This window comes from Symphalangus syndactylus, chromosome 2 (genome assembly GCF_028878055.3).
Source record: "Symphalangus syndactylus isolate Jambi chromosome 2, NHGRI_mSymSyn1-v2.1_pri, whole genome shotgun sequence".
Classification (NCBI taxonomy): Eukaryota; Metazoa; Chordata; class Mammalia; order Primates; family Hylobatidae; genus Symphalangus; species Symphalangus syndactylus.
The window spans coordinates 16,241,050-16,258,107 of record NC_072424.2 but is presented as its reverse complement, the minus strand read 5'-3'; the positions used below and the strand labels follow the sequence as shown (position 1 = coordinate 16,258,107).

At 49.5% G+C, this 17,058-nt stretch overlaps 1 protein-coding gene across 5 annotated transcripts in view; it reads left to right on the top strand.

Annotated features, from left to right (window-relative positions):
* The window catches only part of TACC2 (transforming acidic coiled-coil containing protein 2), a 226,755-nt gene that overhangs the window by 129,791 nt on the left and 79,906 nt on the right, over window positions 1–17,058 (top strand). Inside the window, exon 1 of one of the 5 annotated variants that reach the window (XM_055246764.2) lies at window positions 7,946–8,502. The exons of 2 other annotated variants lie outside the window; for them this stretch is intronic. In XM_055246764.2, coding sequence (XP_055102739.1) covers window positions 8,435–8,502 — 68 coding nt within the window. In that variant the 5' untranslated portion in view covers window positions 7,946–8,434. Of the gene's footprint in view, window positions 1–7,945; window positions 8,503–17,058 lie in introns of those variants that run through there. 2 more of the 5 variants (XM_055246765.2, XM_055246768.2) reach the window with 2 other exon arrangements.

Sequence of the window (17,058 nt, the reverse complement as noted above, 5' to 3'; positions counted from 1 at the left end):
TTTTGTGGTGCTTACTGAATTTTCTGTTCTTCCTGGAAATAGTTTCCCGAGAAGAAAGATGGATAACATTGGTTATGTTTTTGATCCTAGACAGATACAGTCACCTGGCTTAGGTGAGGGTGTTGGCTCTTTCTTCCCAGGCTTAGAATGGAACTGGGCTTTATTTATAAGTAGGAGCCTGAACTTTGGAGGTTGAGATTTTATTTGGCCACGTGTCTGCTGTGGGCCACCCTCTCAATTTTCACCTATGATCTTAAACACAGTTTATAAAGGTAGTTACAGGAAGGACATCTGGATTATCCGAAGGAAACTGTTATCTGAGAAAGGCCACTTAAAATGAGTCCACTTAATAAATCAAAGTTTTATGGCTAATAATGGGAAAAACTTTTTTTTTTTTTTTTTGAGACTGAGTCTCACTCTGTCGCCCAGGCTGGAGTGCAGTGGTGCAATCTCGGCTCACTGCAAGCTCCGCCTCCTGGGTTCATGCTATTCTCCTGCCTCAGCCTCCTGAGTAGCTGGGACTACAGGTGCCCGCCACCACGCCCGGCTAATTTTTTGTATTTTTAGTAGAGTCGAGGTTTCACCGTATTAGCCAGGAAGGTCTTGATCTCTTGACCTCGTGATCTGCCCGCCTCGGCCTCCCAAAGTCCTGGGATTACAGGCGTGAGCCACTGTGCCTGGCCAATAGTATAAAAAACGTTTTTAAGACTTCATTCTGAAAAGAAATGAAAAGTTATGAAAATGATTTTATTTTAGATTTAACAAAATGTAGACTTTTTTTTTTTTTTTGAGACGCCTGTCGCCCAGGCTGGAGTGTAGTGGCGTGACCTCAGCTCGCTGCAAGCTCTGCCTCCCGGGTTCACATCGTTCTCCTGCCTCAGCCTCCCGAGTAGCTGGGACTACAGGCGCCCGCCACTGCACCCGGCTAATTTTTGTATTTTCAGTAGAGACAGGGTTTCACTGTGGTCTCCATCTCCTGACCTCGTGATCCGCCTGCCTTGGCCTCCCAAAGTGCTGGAATTACAGGTTTGAGCCACCGCGCCTGGCCAACAAAATGTAGACTTTAGTGGTAACCACATGTTAATGCTTAGAATGAACAAAGGATTTGGGCAGATTTTTTTTGCCAGATTTTCAACGTTGCATGTTCTTCACTTCACACCTGACTTCAGCTTAAGCAACAGGGTCACTCTTTCACAATCAGTTCTGAGGGCTTCTCTTGGTTCTTTCATCATCACGTTCTCTCTTTGAAGCCACCTTCTGTCCTCATCCTGGCTGAGTTTCTCTTCTTCAGTTGCTCACAGGTCTGACTGTACCAGCTGCCCTTTCTTACAGCTTTGGGGTAGGTTTTGAGCAATTCTCTGGTGTCACTTTAATTGACTCCATGACATCCTCCTTCTTCTTCCAGGTTTGCAGTTTTGCTTTCTGGTTGTTGGCACTGTATATTTGCTCCTTCAATCAGCAAGAGATTGCCAAAGACTAGACTTGTGAGGACATGACTGGGCAGTGTCTCACGTCTGTAGTCCCAGCACTTTGGGAGGAGAAGGTGAGTGGATCACTTGAGCCCAGGAGTTCGAGACCAGCTTAGGCAACATAGTGAGACCACATCTCTACAAAAAATACAAAAAATTAGCCAGGCATGGTGGCACACGCCTGTGGTCCCAGCTACTCAGGAGACTAAAGCGGGAGGATCGTTTGAGCCCAGGAGGTCGAGGCTGCAGTGAGCTGAGATTGTGCCATTGCACTCCAGCCTGGGTGACAGAGTGAAACCCTGTCTCAAATAAAATACAGTAAAATAGACTTGTGAAGACAGGAGGAGCACGTGAGGGAAGATCAAGTGTATAAACGGTCGCTTTGTTGATGACGCTGTCCTAATGCTGCCCTTTGTGTTCTCTTATATAACCTTGTTACCATGGAAACTTGAGTGGTGGGGACCCTTAGTGCAGGATGGGGAAACTAGAAATGCATCCCTGGGAACTTTGTAGTTTTAGGATTTTGTTGATTGCCAGGAGAGCTGAGGAGCCCCTGCCGTGCTTGCTGACATAGCTATATGGAAGAATATTGTATTGGTGGGAGGATATTGTTGAAGGCATCAGCTACCGTATACATATAGTCACCTGGTGAAGGGCTTGTGGGAGAATGCATGTTCAGAAAGTCACAACAGAAGCTGCTCATCCATGGAATGCTCTTTTTTTTTTCTTCTTTTTTTTTTTAACCTGTGGGATTTTATGAATCATGTAACTGATCATAGTTGTTGCCCTTTTTGCTTTGGCTGTTGGGAAACTTAGAGCCAGACTTGTACCCCACTCCAGCAAGGGCTTAGGTCAGCACTTCCAGGCTCACCTCACTCCCTCTGGCTTTTACCCACCTTTTCTTCCTGTTTTCTTTGTTCTCTTGAATTGTGGGCTGAAATCCTTTTTGGCATTAGGTAGGGTATATTCTCTCAAAAGCTACCTCATGACTGTCTCCTACCATTTCCATCTCAAAAGAGCTGAAATCTCAAGCCAGCAATGGTGTGTTTTAAAAAAAAAAGAGAGCTGAATTTATTTGGTAAAGAAAGAAAGATTTTGAGGATCATATTCAGTCTTTTTGAACATGGTATTTGTGTTACTGATTTTTTTTTTTTCATATGTGATGAGAATTCTTAATGCTAACAACTTTTGTATAGCCCTGAGATTTTGGGGACTGGCCTCCCTCCTTCCCTCCTTTCTTCCTCCCTTCCTATAGGTATCAAAGATTACAAATATGTTCTGAATTCTTAATTTAAAAATAAAAGTGAATCTCGACTGGCTGTGAGATCACAGGTGGCTCACACTTGTAATTCCAGCACTTTGGGAGGCCGAGGCGGGTGGATCACTTGAGGCCGGGAGTTCAAGACCAGCCTGGGCAGCATGGCGAAACCCCATCTCTACTAAAAAATACAAAAATTAGCTGGGCGTGGTGGCGTGCACCTGTGGTCCCAGCTACTCGGGAGGCTGAGGCAGGAGAATTGCCTGAACTCAGGAGGCAGAGGTTGCAGTGAGCTGAGATCGTGCCACTGTACTCCAACCTGGGCAACAGAGCGAGAGCGAGACTTCGTCTCAAAAAAAAACCCAAAAAACAAAAGTGAGTCTCATCTCCCTTTACTGATTTCTTTTCTAGCACATTTGGGTTACCTCCCTGGGTCTAACAGTGAAATTCCCAGTCTTCTGCCTCTGTCATAACTGAATCAACAGGGTTTTTCCCGCTGAAGAGTCACCTGTAGAGCTGTCCTTGCTTGTGAAGAACTTTGAAAGGTTCCAGGTGTAAATATGGTGAAGGTGGTAAGAAAGAGATGCAGTAAATAGATCAGCCCTTTGCAAGGAGAGAACAAGAGAACCTTCTGGAAAAGATGGGGCTTCACTGAAGCTTGTGCTTAAGCCCAAGAAACCACTCAGACTCCCAAAGGTGAGCATGTGAGATTTAATGCTGGCATGTAAGAGGTTAACAGAATATCTGTACTGCTGCAAATAAACGAACACAACCATCTTCTGCCTTTTCTCTATTCATCATAACAAGGCAAGAAAGCGCCAAGGCATCAATATGCAGGCAGCTGAGGGAATGGGAGGAAAGAAGTCTGGGGGCTGGCAGGGAGCAGACCCCTCCAGGGAGCTGGGGGAGCTGGGATGTGGTTTTCTGGAGGAACTGAGAGAGATGGAGAAGTTGAGGAGGGGGCAGCTCCTCAGCAGTGAGGCCACGGTGAGGACCTGGCCATGCTCCAATGCCGGATCAAAGCCAGGAGGTCGAATTGGGACTTTTTTGCAAAGGCAGTGGACAACTTTTGGAACAAGACTGAGTGATGTGGAAGTGTGTCCTTTGGGGACACATGGAAAGAACGTCCATCCTGGGACTGTGACACCTGGGTGGAGAAAGCCCAGCACTGCACCATTCTCGCCTGAGCCCAGGCTCTGTCCCTGCTCCCAGGTCCCTGCTCCTGTTGACGTGTGGGTGCTGCATTCAGGCCACACAGCTTCCCAGCTCTTTGAATTTTCGGCAAGGCAGTGAGCGTGCCTAGCTCAGTGCAGGGCTTGGGTGTTCAGGCACTGCTGGGTGCAGAGTTGTGTGACATGGGGCTGGATGCGCGGGGCCTCAGGTGGAGTAACAAGATAACACTCTCAGAGACAGCCCAGAGCCAGTCTCAAGCTCGGCTCCCTGAAGAGAAGCCGCTGGGGTTTTGTCCAGCCTCCCTCCACTCCCCACCATGGTGTAGTGGGTGGTGGTGAAGACCCAGGGCTTGGAGGAGCCCTGTTCTCCATCTGTGTTTACATTCTTAGCTCCTCCAGATGGGTTTCTCTGTGATCTGACCTACTTTCCTGAGTGTGTGTGCTCGGGCTAATTAGCAGCTCGGGGTCCATTGGTGGTGTTTGGAGAGTCTTGCTGCTATGGCAACTGGAGACTCCCTGAGGCCACAGGCAAAGGTGGAGCCACTCACGTTTGTTTTTCTTGGGGTGTCAGAGGGGTCTCAAACTACTCGCAGTTTCTGACCATGGCTCAGTCCCTTGAACCTCTGTGGGACTGAAGAGGCTGCACTACATAGCTTCAGTTTATCTTTTGGCTACGGGGATTTGTCAGGTTTGCTGATCTTTCTGGTAGGTGTCACTAAGTAATGTGAGAATAAGCTGGTTTCCACTTATAGGCCAGGTACATAATAGGTGCATTAACATACGTTGAACTGCTTTTTAGAAATGATGGATGCATTCCTTGATTTATCCAGGTTTCTAGTGTGTCTTTGCGGACGTCAGTAGGAACGTTTGCAGTGGAGCCTGTCTAACCGGGCTTTAGCCTGCCTTCGGGTCCTTAGAATATGTGGACTGTGGTCTAACAGACAGGCCCCCAGGCGCTGTTTGAGTTCAGGGTCTCATTAGGGCCATGCTTAGGAGAAGTGGGGTTCCCTGGGTGGTTTAAATAGAAAACACTCATTTCTTCCAGTTCTGGAGGCTGGAAGTCTGAGATCAGGGTGCCAGCATGGTTGGGTTCCTGATGAAGGCTGTCTTCCTGGCTTGCAGAGATGGCCACCTTCCTGCCTCACACAGCAGAGAAGCGGCGGGGGGCAGGTCTCGTGTTTCTTTCTCTTTTTATACGGGTATAATCTTATCTTGAGGGGACCCTTATGATGTAATCTAATTAACTCCCAAAAGCCCCACCTCCAAATACCATCCCACTAGGGATTAGGGCTTCAACACATGAATTTGGGAGAGAGGCACAAGCATTCAGTCCATAGCACAGCCCTTTTATCATTCTCTGTCCTTATTTTCTTCAGCTTTACATTTTCTGTAGGCCGAGTTACTAGATCACCAGCTTTGTTTTAAATTGTTTATAAAGTCAGCATCAAAAGGTCTTCAATGAGGGTCTGAGAGACTCTTCCATAAATAATTTACACAAACTAATCATACATGGGTTTTAGTTGCATCGACTGTAATGGAGCCATGGCACTCACATTCTATTTGTTTCTCTCCTGGTTTTTTTTTTTTTTGAGACAGGGTCTCGCTCTGTCACCCAGGCTGGAGTGCAGTGGCACGATCATGGCTCACTGCAGCCTCGACTTGCTGGACTCAAGCACATCAGCCTCCTGGTAGCTGGGACCACAGTTATGCACCACCACACCCACCTAATTTTGTTTATTTTTTTGTAGAGACAAGGTCTCACTATGTTGCCCAGGGTGGTCTTTAACTCCGGGGCTCAAGCAATCCTCCCACCTTGGCCTCCTCAAGTGCTGGGATTACAGACGTGAGCCATGGTGCCCAGCCCCTCTCCTGGTTCTTGATTGTGTTTTTGACAGCAGTGAGATGGTGTTGTCCCACTAAGTAATATGCCCTGTCACTATGTTGTAACTTTTGAGTTGCTGGGATTCTATGTAAAAGCACTTCACTTTAATGCGGCCTTAATTTCCTTTATGGTACTATACTTGGGGGGAAATTTTTTCTTATGAAGAAGAATCCTGGTCCTGGGCATTCATAGATGGTATTTAATTTACTTTTTCCAATGCCCTTGCAAAATAGATGCTTTTCCTCTTTTGCCAGCTGAGGAAATAAGGTTCAGTATGGTTAAATAGTTGGCTCAGGCCACACACTTAACGAGGGAGAAGTCAGGATTTGAACTCCGGTCTCATTTCAAACCCTATCTTGTTATTGCAGCGGAACCTCTACCTGTTAAGGGTAAGGACATTTAGATGGCTTTGTGCTTTTGTACATCATCTGAAAAATGTTTTTAAAAGTTGGCAGATGAGTTCTAATTGTGGTTCCTCATTTTTTCCTCATGTATTTTCTGAGTACCGGGCTTGGCTGAAGGCCAGTCCCTAGGTGCCCAGGGAAAGGGCCACTTTCCTTAAAACAGTAGCAGCCCAGGTTAGAGCTTACAGATGTTTCAGCTCCACGTGGTAAGCTTCTTTGGGCCCTCACCTGCATATGGAGCCCAAGAGGTCTGTTTTCTGACAGAGAAACAAACCCCCAGGGTGCTGAGAATGGTGACAGGATAAACAGGTTGCAGGATCCTTGCCACCAAGTGACACCCAATGCTGACAGTGAGTGACGGCTTCCCCGGGAGGTGTTTTCCAGAGCACGCCTCATCACACCACCCCTGACAGCCACCTTCCCTGCAAGATTGACATAATCATTAACTATTTTCATATAAATGCAAAAGTAGACCTTCTCAATGTTTCCTGGAAATTTCATGTTGTTACATCCCAGAAAACGATGTTGATCCTCTGGCATTCTGTTTGACACTGATACTGAATAGGAGCAGTGGAAAGTCAGTCCCCGTGAAGCTCTGGAACTACTGTGACCAAGAGTGTCAGTATCAAAAAAGCCCATCCAAACGTCCTCGGCCACGTCGCTAGAAAACAGTGTATTGGAGGCAATTTTAAAATGCTTTGAACAATTTTGTTTTTATTTTCTTTTGCGTTTGGCCACAGTTTAGATACATTTTAGGCTCACTGCCCTGTGGGTGAAGACAAGCTGGGAAATGTGGAAGAGTCTTCCACTTACCCATCAGAGGTTCCATTTGAATTCAGCTGTGAGTCTGGGCTGGGAGCGCAGGAAGCGGCTGTGTTGAATGTACAGCGTGAGGGGACGGTGGGGTTCCCAGGTGTGCCCCAAACCTCCTGTACCTATACAGAGATGAACTCTTTCTCCAGCAGCCTTCAGTGAGGAGGCTCAGGAGCTCAAGCCTTGAGGATTTCCGAGCCAGCCATAGGCCAGGGACGGGGATTTGGCTGCTGATGGGTGACATGCTGCCAGCCACAGAATGGGGCTGGGCACTGGGAGCTTGGTGATGGGGTGTCACGGACATTCCTGCAGGCTCAGCCCATGTTTAGAATCACAGAGCTGAGCCGATGCATGTCACGGAGAACTGCCTTTGCCCTGTACACGCATGCCGCATTAGGGGCCTGCCTTGGGCGGCTCAGCTGGCCGCGCCTCTGCTTGTTTAGGGTGAGCCTTTGCACAGGGCTTGGCTTTGTGGAGCTCATTTGGTGGCCAAAGATGGTGTTGCAGCCCCAGCCCGCTCGCAGGCCCAGTACCTTTTGCTCCCTAGCTTGCCCCAAGCCCTGCAGACTGTGCGGTGCAAAGGTCCTTGGAGGCTAGGCCCGGGCTGGCTGTGAGGGGAGAGCCAGGCCCCGCAGCTCTCCTTGGTACAGACCTCAGCTGCCTCCAGGACCTGGGACCTGAAGGAGGCAGAAGCCGGCGGTGGAAAAGGTCTCTCCCAGCGTCGCTCCCGCTGCCCGCTGCAGCCTATTTACCTGTTCCTCCAGCCGTCCCCGCTAGTCCTGGGCCGGGAGAGACCATTTCCTCCTTCCTGGAGGGATGAGCCAACAGGGCTGAGCCCCCTACTCTCGGTGGTCAGCCCGCCCGACCACCACGCCCCTCCTTTCTAGGGCCCCAGCTCCCGGGCCGCGGCTCGTTTGCATTTCAAAGCTACACAATGCGGGCGGTCCCGGCGAGGCGGGAGGGGCTGGGGCAGAGGGAGGGTCTTCGCCTCCCCACCCCCAGCCCCGTTTCCGGAGCCCGCGATGGAGCTTTGTGAAGATGCAGGCGTTGGGGCTCCTCGGCGATGATGACATCATTGTGTCACACACAGGAGCCGGCTGCCTGGGGGGTTTAAGAGAAGAGCCGTTCGGACCACACCGGCGCTCACGCTTACACCCGCACGCCCCGGGCAGAGCCGCGCACGCCGGCCACACTCGGGCGCGCGCCGGCCACACTTGCGCGCACACACCCGCGGCGCTCGCCCCCCGGGCCCCGGCTCGGGCCGCGAGTCGCAGCTCCCTGCCGCCGCCGCCGCCGCCACGGATGCCCGCAGCTGCTCCCCTCTGCAGTGCAGCAACCCCGGCCGCCGGCCGGCCCGCCCCGGCTCCCGGCTGCAGGAATCGCGCCAGGACGCTGGCCCCGCTCGCGGCTAGCTTGCACGCCAGGGCACAGCGAGGATGGGAGGGTCGCAGTCCCTGCAGCCAGCCCCAGCCAGCGACCTGAACCTGGAGGCTTCCGAGGCAATGTAAGTGCTCCGCCCGGGCCGCCCCGAGTCTCCCGGGGAGGAGGAGAGGATGCCCGGGCTTTGTTAGTGTCGCCTTTCCTAATGTCTGTGCAACCTGGAGCCCAGGCTGGCCTGGGGTTCTCCGCAGCCTTGGAAGGCTTTATCTGGTGGTTGCTCTGGGAGGAGCATCTGGTAGCCCCAAGTTACTGCTGTGGGCAGAAACGATTCCCTGGAATTCAGTTTTGGTCGCTCAGCAGTGGGTGCATGGCTGGGGGGCTTCTCCTGCCGTCAGCATCTTAACTCTGCACCCCCGGCACAGTGGTATTTCCTGCAAGGGAACAGCCAGGCATCCGAGACTGCCTCCTCCTAGGAAGAACCCATGAGCGTGGCAGCTCCGTGCCCGGGGAGACAGCCCAGTTTCCGGGCAGCTGCGCGTGTGGCTGGGCAGATGGCGTGGTGCGCTCTGGTGGACGTTCCGTCCAGTTAGCCTAAGCATCATCCACATACTCAATCTGGTGAACACTCGAGGACAAGGCCGCTTGCTATTATTAGTAAAGGGCCGAACCGTCCTGTCATTGGTGGAGGCAGTGCTTGACTGTGCATCGATCCAGGAATCCGATCTTTTCTCTCAACCACAGAGCTAACGTGCTCAGAAGTGGCCCTTATCCTGGCTGAGTGTTTATTAGAATTCACGTTTCTGTTATGGTCGTCTCCATTACCTACCCAGGCATGTTTGGACGATGGGGCTTATTGAATGGGTCTGCCGGCCGGGTCGCATTTCGGCAACTCAGGCTTGTATCCAAAGTGGACCTCCCAGTCTCACCTGCCCCCACTTTTCCAGAGAGAAGACTGTGTTTCAGAGAAGAGTATTTTCTGGGGACTTGGGGGTGGGTGTAGTAAAGTGGGTTCTTAAGAGTCATGGATGTGTAGATTAAAAAGATGGTGGGGATTGATCTGTGTGTTGTAGGAGAGATGGGGCCCCAGGGGGTACTTCCTCGCTGGTCCCTCGACCCCTGGGCTTCAGTGAGGAGTTGGCTCGGCGTGGTGATGTAATGCTAGGCTGAGCCTCGTGGTTTTCTGGGCTCCAGCTCTTTAGCAGGGAGTCATTCTTCTGAGCAGGTGTGCACCCATCATTTGTCTTCACCCCTGTAGCTTGAGAAAGCATCGTCTTACAATGGAGGCACATCGTGTTTGAGGATTTTCTTTTTAAATGTTATGATCCTTGTGCTGTGCCTGCCTTGTTTCTCGTGCACGTGTGGTGTTGCTGGGCGCATGGAAGTACAACTCGAGTCCAGGTAGAAAAGAACCATTTTAACCTATTTTTTGCAAGTCTCTATAGTGGAATTGAGTTAACCAGTGACAGGCACTGGCCAGCTCTCGCGGCTCAGACCTATCTAGTAAAGAGCTTAGGAAACAGAAAGGACAATGTGACTGTACGTTTGGGAAAATGTGCTCCTCAGTCATTGGAAATTCGGCTTGCCGGTCCCTAACGTCCCCGCCCTCTTTCTCAGCTGAGTTAATAAATGATCAGTGTTCTGTCAGGTGAGGGCCGAGTTTAGATAGCTTCTGTTAGGTAGCTGTGCCTTTTTGGATAAGGTCCCTTAAGGTTCTGCCCACTGGGATAGTGGTGTTTAAATAAAATTTCAGGCTGAATGGCCACATTGTGATGGAAGCTGTTTATCAAATATTTTCACGGTTGAGTTGGTCCATATGCACCCGCCTGAGGCTTCTCTCCCTAGAACTGCTGCCTCTGAAATGTCTCTAAATATAGATCTTTAAGATAGTATATTCACTCATTCACAAAATCCCACCCTCCATTCCATAACATTTTTGTTCTAAAAAAATGGAGAGAGAGGAAGTGTTTGGGGCCAGTGCCATTGCTAGCATCTGTCCTCTTCAAAACCTGTCTCTGCTCTCTGAATAACTGGGGTTTATTTTTCTACTGCAGATGTGCTCTTTCCCAGTCTAGAGGTTTTAAAAATATATATTCAGAGAGTGCCTCTTTCCTGCCCAGGCACAGGTCTTTCTTGGTAGTATAAATGCATGCACGTGAATAATACACAAGACAGCAACAGAGTGTGGGGTCCATGGCAGGAAAGAGGTTGCATTGTAAGATGATGCCGTCAGGGCTTCAGGGATGGTGACAAACGCAGGGTGCGCACCTGCTGCGGGGTACAGCTCCTGACAACCGGAATCTAGAGTGAATGTTTCCCTTTTTCTCTGCTGGTTCCCTGTGAAAGACTGGCTTAAGGAGGGCCATGGCGTTAAGAGTGAAGTCAAAAGATAGAGGATTTGGAAGTGACTGAAGGATTTTGTTTTTTAATTTAAATTTTATAGCTTTAAGATTTCTTTCCTTCCAATTGCAGGTTTGGGGTGCCTTTGGGCAGCTTTTGTAGCTCTAGCTGACAGCTTCATTCTATGCAGGAGTGCATTGGGCTAGGGAGGGAGCGACTTTTGTATCTCCCCTTTTGAGAGCTCAGGCATCAAGATTGGAGCAGCAGAAGTCCCATGGGACTGGGGATTGAAGCCTGAGGATGAAGGTGCAAATGGTGACCAGTCCCTTGCTACTCCCAGGGTTGGCCACACACGACAGCATCAGCTGCCCGAAGGGGCTTGCTAGAAACACAGAGCCTCAGACCTCACCCCAGACCAGCTGAATCAGAATCTCCATTTCATCCAGGGACTTGTAAAGATGCAGGTGATTTGTAGGCATCCCAAAATTTGAGAAGCCATGAGCTGGTTCAGTCTTCCCTCCATCCTGTCCATGAGATGTTTCTGGCCACTTCTTTGACCGCTCCTTTCCTATCTGGCAAAGAAGTTCTTGTAGCAATAGTGGCCATTTGTTTCTAAATAGAATATGGGTCGCAAGGGGAGGGAGAATTCTCCCACAGAAAACACTTATTTCTCAGTATGGATGGTAGGAGACACAGGAATGGACAGGAAGTACTTGAGTAAATGTGGTCTGCAGCTATTGATCAGACCTGCTGTTCATCCCTTGCTTCCGTGGCAGTCCCGTATGGTGCGGCTTCTGCTAAGTGAGGCAGCATTAAGTACTTTGTCCTTTGTGTAGTTGGAGACCCCCGTTTCAGGGGTTCCCTCAGCTTCCACCAAATCCCCACACCCTGGCCACTGAAAACCACCCAGGGGGCCATTATCATCAGAGAGCAAAAGCGGTGGTTCTGTTGGCAAATTCGGCCAGCCCCGACTGTTGCCCTACTCTCAAAGTGAGCACGTGCCTTGGCTCTAAAAAACAAATCACAGATATGGAAACCCATACCTCTGTAGACCCGTGGATCGAAGTAGAGGGGCCAGGGTGGATGGGAGAGAAGCGATGGAGGAGGAAGCAACAGGCTCTGTGATTGATAAGATGGGGGAGGGAAGAGAAGAGACAGTGGTAAGTACAAAGTGGAAGTTTCATACCCTGGTGACTAAGAGAAAGAAAGTGGCATTGGCCAAGACAGACAAGAAAACTGGATTGGGAGCTAGTTTGGGGAAGTTGATGAGTTGGCTGAGATTTCAGAAGTGGGTGGGATCGGATGTAGCAGGAGAGAGGCCAGGCAAAAGAAGGATCTCGGGTACCACTGCAGTAGGTGGAGAGATTGGAGTTCTCCACGCATCTGTGGTTAGAAGTGGGGTTCTGGTCCCTTCCCTTATGTGGTTCCTGACCTTTTCTTTGGGAGCTGTAGAGAAAATCCGATGACTCTGATCCTGCCCCTCCTGCCTCGCAGGGTTTTTCAGAGGTGAGATGCCACATCTGCAAAGACTCTGAGAAGACGTAAGTGCCAGAAAACTGCAAAAGTGGAAATGCCCTGTGCCTGAAATTGCCAGCCTCTCAGTCACTCAGAAGGCCAGAAATGGCCGCTGGGGCTCCAAGCAGGAATCTTTCTTTAGCTCTCATTAGATCTTTTTCTTTTTCTTTCCTTCTTTTTTTTTCTTTTCTTTTTTTTTTTCTTTTTTTTTTTGAGACAGTGTTTCACTCTTTTGCCCAGGCTTCGTATTAACAGTGTGATCACAGCTCACTGCAGCCTCGACCTTCCAGACTCAAGGGATTTTCCTACCTCATCCTCTCAAGTAGCTGGGACTATAGGTACACATCACCATGCCCAGCTATTTTTTTTTTTTTTTTAATAATTTTTTGTAGAGACGGGCCTTGCTATGTGGCCCAGGCTGGTCTCTTAACTCCTGGGCTCAAGTGAGCCATCCGCTTCAGCCTCCCAAAGTGTTGGGATCCCAGGCATGAGCCAGCGCACCCAGCCGTAGATCTTTTTCAAGGTTTTGTTTCTTGGGGCAACCCTTGGCTAAATGCTTTAGCTTAAATGACAGCATTCCTAATGTGAGTTGCAGCCAGTTTCTGAGTTCCTGGAGGGAGATTTTACTTTGGATATTACTGTTGGACACAATAGAGTTTTTTCTCCCCTAAAATAGAGTAAGCTGCAACATTATCTGTAGAGTGGGACGGGGAGATTGATTCCCAAAGGAAGCTTGGGTGCATTTTTCCATGCCATTATTCCTAGATATCACCAGCGTGGCCCTGCGCCCATGTTCATAAGGGTCCTGGGCTTTCGCTGTCTTCTCTGTGGGACTTGCCTGGAGGCTTTCTCTTAGGTGGGCTGTAGGCAAATATATTCTGAGGTCCTCCAGGTAGCTACCAATCATCCAAGGGGCCATGCCATGCTGGGGCCCAGGGACAGAGTACCCTGTCGAGGATGGGGTGGACAGCTAGGACTTGGATAGTGATTGAGTGTGGCACTGCAGGTGAACATCAGATCAAGGTCAGTGGATTCTGGGTTGCTCTTCCATCAACCCTCCCATTCCCATCCCTGTGTTTCTTTCCACTGTCTACAGCCTGTTTCTGTGGCTAGATTTTTGGTTGCCTAGGAAACAACTTTATTCTGAAACATGATTGGCTGTTCTTGCCAAATGGATTACCCAAGCTAGGGCAGTGTTCTGGGGTAAGCAAGCGATGCTGAACAATTCTGTTTCTTCCCTTTAAGATTAATGGTGAGGACTTAGGCATTGTAAGCAATTGTTCTGTGAAAACCAATTGTTCATGGACTGATGCTTTTGTTTCAGGTTGGACAGGGGTTTAGGGGAGACTGGTTGGCCACAAAGAACTGACTGAGTCAGAACTGCTCACACACGTCTATCCTGTGTTGGAAGCAGTAGCTCAGATGACATTTCTGTTTATATTTACAAATTCACTTTAGCAGTTGTTTCTGGAGTGCAGGTGTGTGCTGTTTAAACGCCATTGCCAAATATGGAAACAGAGCTGGATGCTGCAGTGTTGAAGCCAGGAGTGAAAAGCCTGCTGAGCAGGCTCAGATTCAGTAGAAACTCTTGTGTGCCGTGTCTGTGTGCTAGGTTTTTTTCATTATAGAAATAATTATATCCCTTAATCCTGCAAGGTGGGTGACTCCTATAGATAAGGAAACTGAGTCCTCTGGATGGTTTGAATTAAGGGATCAGTAAACTTTCTGTAAAAGACCTCATAGTACATATTTTAGGCTTTCTGGGCCATTCCGTCTTTGTGCAACATCTCTGCTGTTACAGTTCAAAAGCAGCCAGAGACAACATGTAAATCCATGTTCCAGTAGAGTTTTAGTTACAAAAACAGGCTGCAGGTTGTAGTTTGCTGATTCCTGGTTATATGGATGATTGGTACAGGGCTCAGACTTACGTCCCCTTTGGCCTGGGCCATCTTTGTTTTCTGTTCTCTCTCTCTCTAAGACACCTCATTTATGCTCATGGACTTAAGTAATATGTGCCGATAATGCCCCAATTTGTAGCCTTTCCTCTCATCTGAGCACTGTAATTTTCCTTTTTTCTGAGACAGTGTCTTACTCTGTCACCCAGACTGGAGTACAGTGGCACAATCATGGCTCACTGCAGCCTTCACCTCCCAGGCTCAAGTGATCCTCCTGCCTCAGCCTCCCGAGTAGCTGGGAATACAGGTGCACGCCACCATGCCTGGCTAATTTTTAAATTCTTTGTAGAGACAGGGCCTCCCTATATTGCCCAAGCTGGTCTTGAACTCCTGGGCTCAAGTGATGCTCCCTCCTTGGCCTCCCAAAGTGCTAGGATTACAAGCATGAGCCACTGTGCCTGGCCTTAATTCAATTGTTTACTTCATATCTCCTCTGGGATTTCTCCTGGATAGCTCAGGCTCAACATGGCCAAAGTAGAACTCTGATGACCGTCTTCCTCTCAAAAACAAAAACAAATGTACATTCAAACGAACCCAGCCCCACCCCCATCTTCCTCATCTCAACACCTGGTACCTTATTCACCCAGGTGCTCAAACCAGAAACCTGATGATCAAGTCTTTTTTTTTTTTTTTTTTTTTGAGATGGAGTCTCACTCTGTCCTCCAGGCTGGAGTGAAGTGGCATGATCTCGGCCACACTGCAGCCTCCGTCTCCCGGGTTCAAGCGATTCTCTTGCCTCAGCCTCCCAAGTAGCTGGAAATACAGGTGCACGCCACTGTCCCCAGCTAATTTTTGTAATTTTTAATAGAGACGGGGTTTTAATTTTGTATTTTTAGTAGAGATGGGGTTTCACCATGTTGGCCAGGCTGGTCTCGAACTCTTGACCTCAAATGATATGCCTGCCTCAGCCTTCCACAGTGCTGGGATCACAGGTGTGAGCCACTGTGCCTGACCATGATAATCAAGTCTTATCTTCACTTTTCCCTCACCTCTCTTCTTTCTAGAACAGTCCATGTCACTGGACTTCCATGGTTAAAACCTGTATCTGCTTCCCATTGCTTTTAGTCTAAAATCCAAATCCCTTGCTAGCGCCTCCAGGCCCTGCCACCTGGCTCCCGCCACTCCTCCCCTCGCCTGATGTTCACCAGGACTCTGGTCGCCTGTCAGTTCTTTGAACAAACAACACTGTCCAACCTCAGAGACTTAGAACGCTCCATCCACTCCCCTCAGCGGGCATCTTCTGCCCCGTCCCTTGGCTGGTCTCCTTTTTCCTGTCTTTATCTCCTTCCACCCAAGGAGGTTGCTGGCTGGGTAGACCAGGAGTCTGCTGCAAGCGCTGCAGGGCTTGTGAGGAGGCTGGTGTGTGGCTGTGAGCAGTAGATTAGGGGCCATGAGCAATAGATTACCTTTGTTCCTGCATTCTTAGCCCTTACAAAGGAAAGCAGTGGGTCTTTTACAAAGGAAAGTGGGTCTTTTGTACAGTACACCCCATGGCTGTGCAATAAATCCGGTGGGGGCGGTGGGCCTCCCCGCAGGTTATGTACCTGTCTGCCTCCTTACTCAGATGGACTTGTTTCTTCTGAGTTTCTGCTTTTGCCTTTTCCTCTGCTTTCTCCTTACATGGAAGTAGATGGATGCAGCTCTTCTTGCCTAAAGCAGAAGCCTTGGGCTCTGGGCAGAGCAGTGGGGGCCGAGGTAGGTGGGTGGAGGCAGGGTGGGGTGGCCCCTCTGCCCAGGGTTTCCCAGAGCCCTGCTGACAGGCAGTCACAGTGGCTCTGTGTCCTTATGGGGCCGAGAACTCAGGCCAGCTGCTGGGCCAAGTTTACCATCAACATTTCAGCTTCACTTACTCCAAGGTGTTTGTGGAGTTCCAGAGTCTGCGGATGTTAGAACTGGAAACATCAGGATTTTAGAAATAACAGAGGGTTTAAATCCCCCAGCACTTCATTTGTGAAATATGACTTAGGCCTTTCCGGCTAGTCATTATTCAAAATAAGTCAGGTAGTCATTTTAATCTTTTCCCTTTAACTTTCAAAGTGCTAAAAGAAAATGTTTGTAGGTGGACGTATCATTTGGTAAACTCAAATCAGAGGCCTCTTCCCATGTGGTGAAACAGCTTAGATTGCAAACTCTTTCTCCCATGAGGAAATGCAATGGATGGTTAATTTGGGAATAAAAATGAGCCTCCTTGGGCCCCAGGCCCTTCCATGAGTCTTAGCCTTGTGTCTTTGCTCTGAAGTATTTTTTTCTTTTCTGTCTCCATACATCTCCTTAGGGATGTTCTAGAGGTCAGTTCCAAGGAGGGTGGGTGTTTACTGTGTTCAGCCCAAGTGGAAAATAGCTGTAGCCATCTTCAGAGAAAGCTGACCCCTCCTGAGGACCAGCAAGCCCAGAGGTGGTTGGACAAACATGTGGGCTCTTGGTACCTGACACCTGTTGAGACTGGCCTGAGTTAAAACCATCCAAGCCTGAATGTAGAGCCCTAGAGATGAGCTAGATTGTACTCAAGGCTGCAGGGATATGACCCATGACTCCTGGGGCCTTAATTTTATGTTTTGACTCGTGGTTACAGCAGGCTGTTGGTCTAGGTTAAAGCTTGATGTTTAGAAAATACCTGGGCTGCTTTCCGTCTGCTGCTGGGGGAGAGAATCAGGCAGGGGAGGGCACAGCCTGTTGTCGCTGCGCACCCAGGAGGAGCTGAGTTTGCTGCAGCAGTCCTGTGCCAGCACCACCCTTCCTGGGGCTCACATCTGGGTCTCTGTACTTGAGAAGCAGCCCACATCCAAGGGGCTCCAGCCTCTCACGGTGGCTCCTCTGTGCCACTTATCCAGGCCCCTGGTGGAAGCTGCACATTGTTCATTGTTCTGCATTAA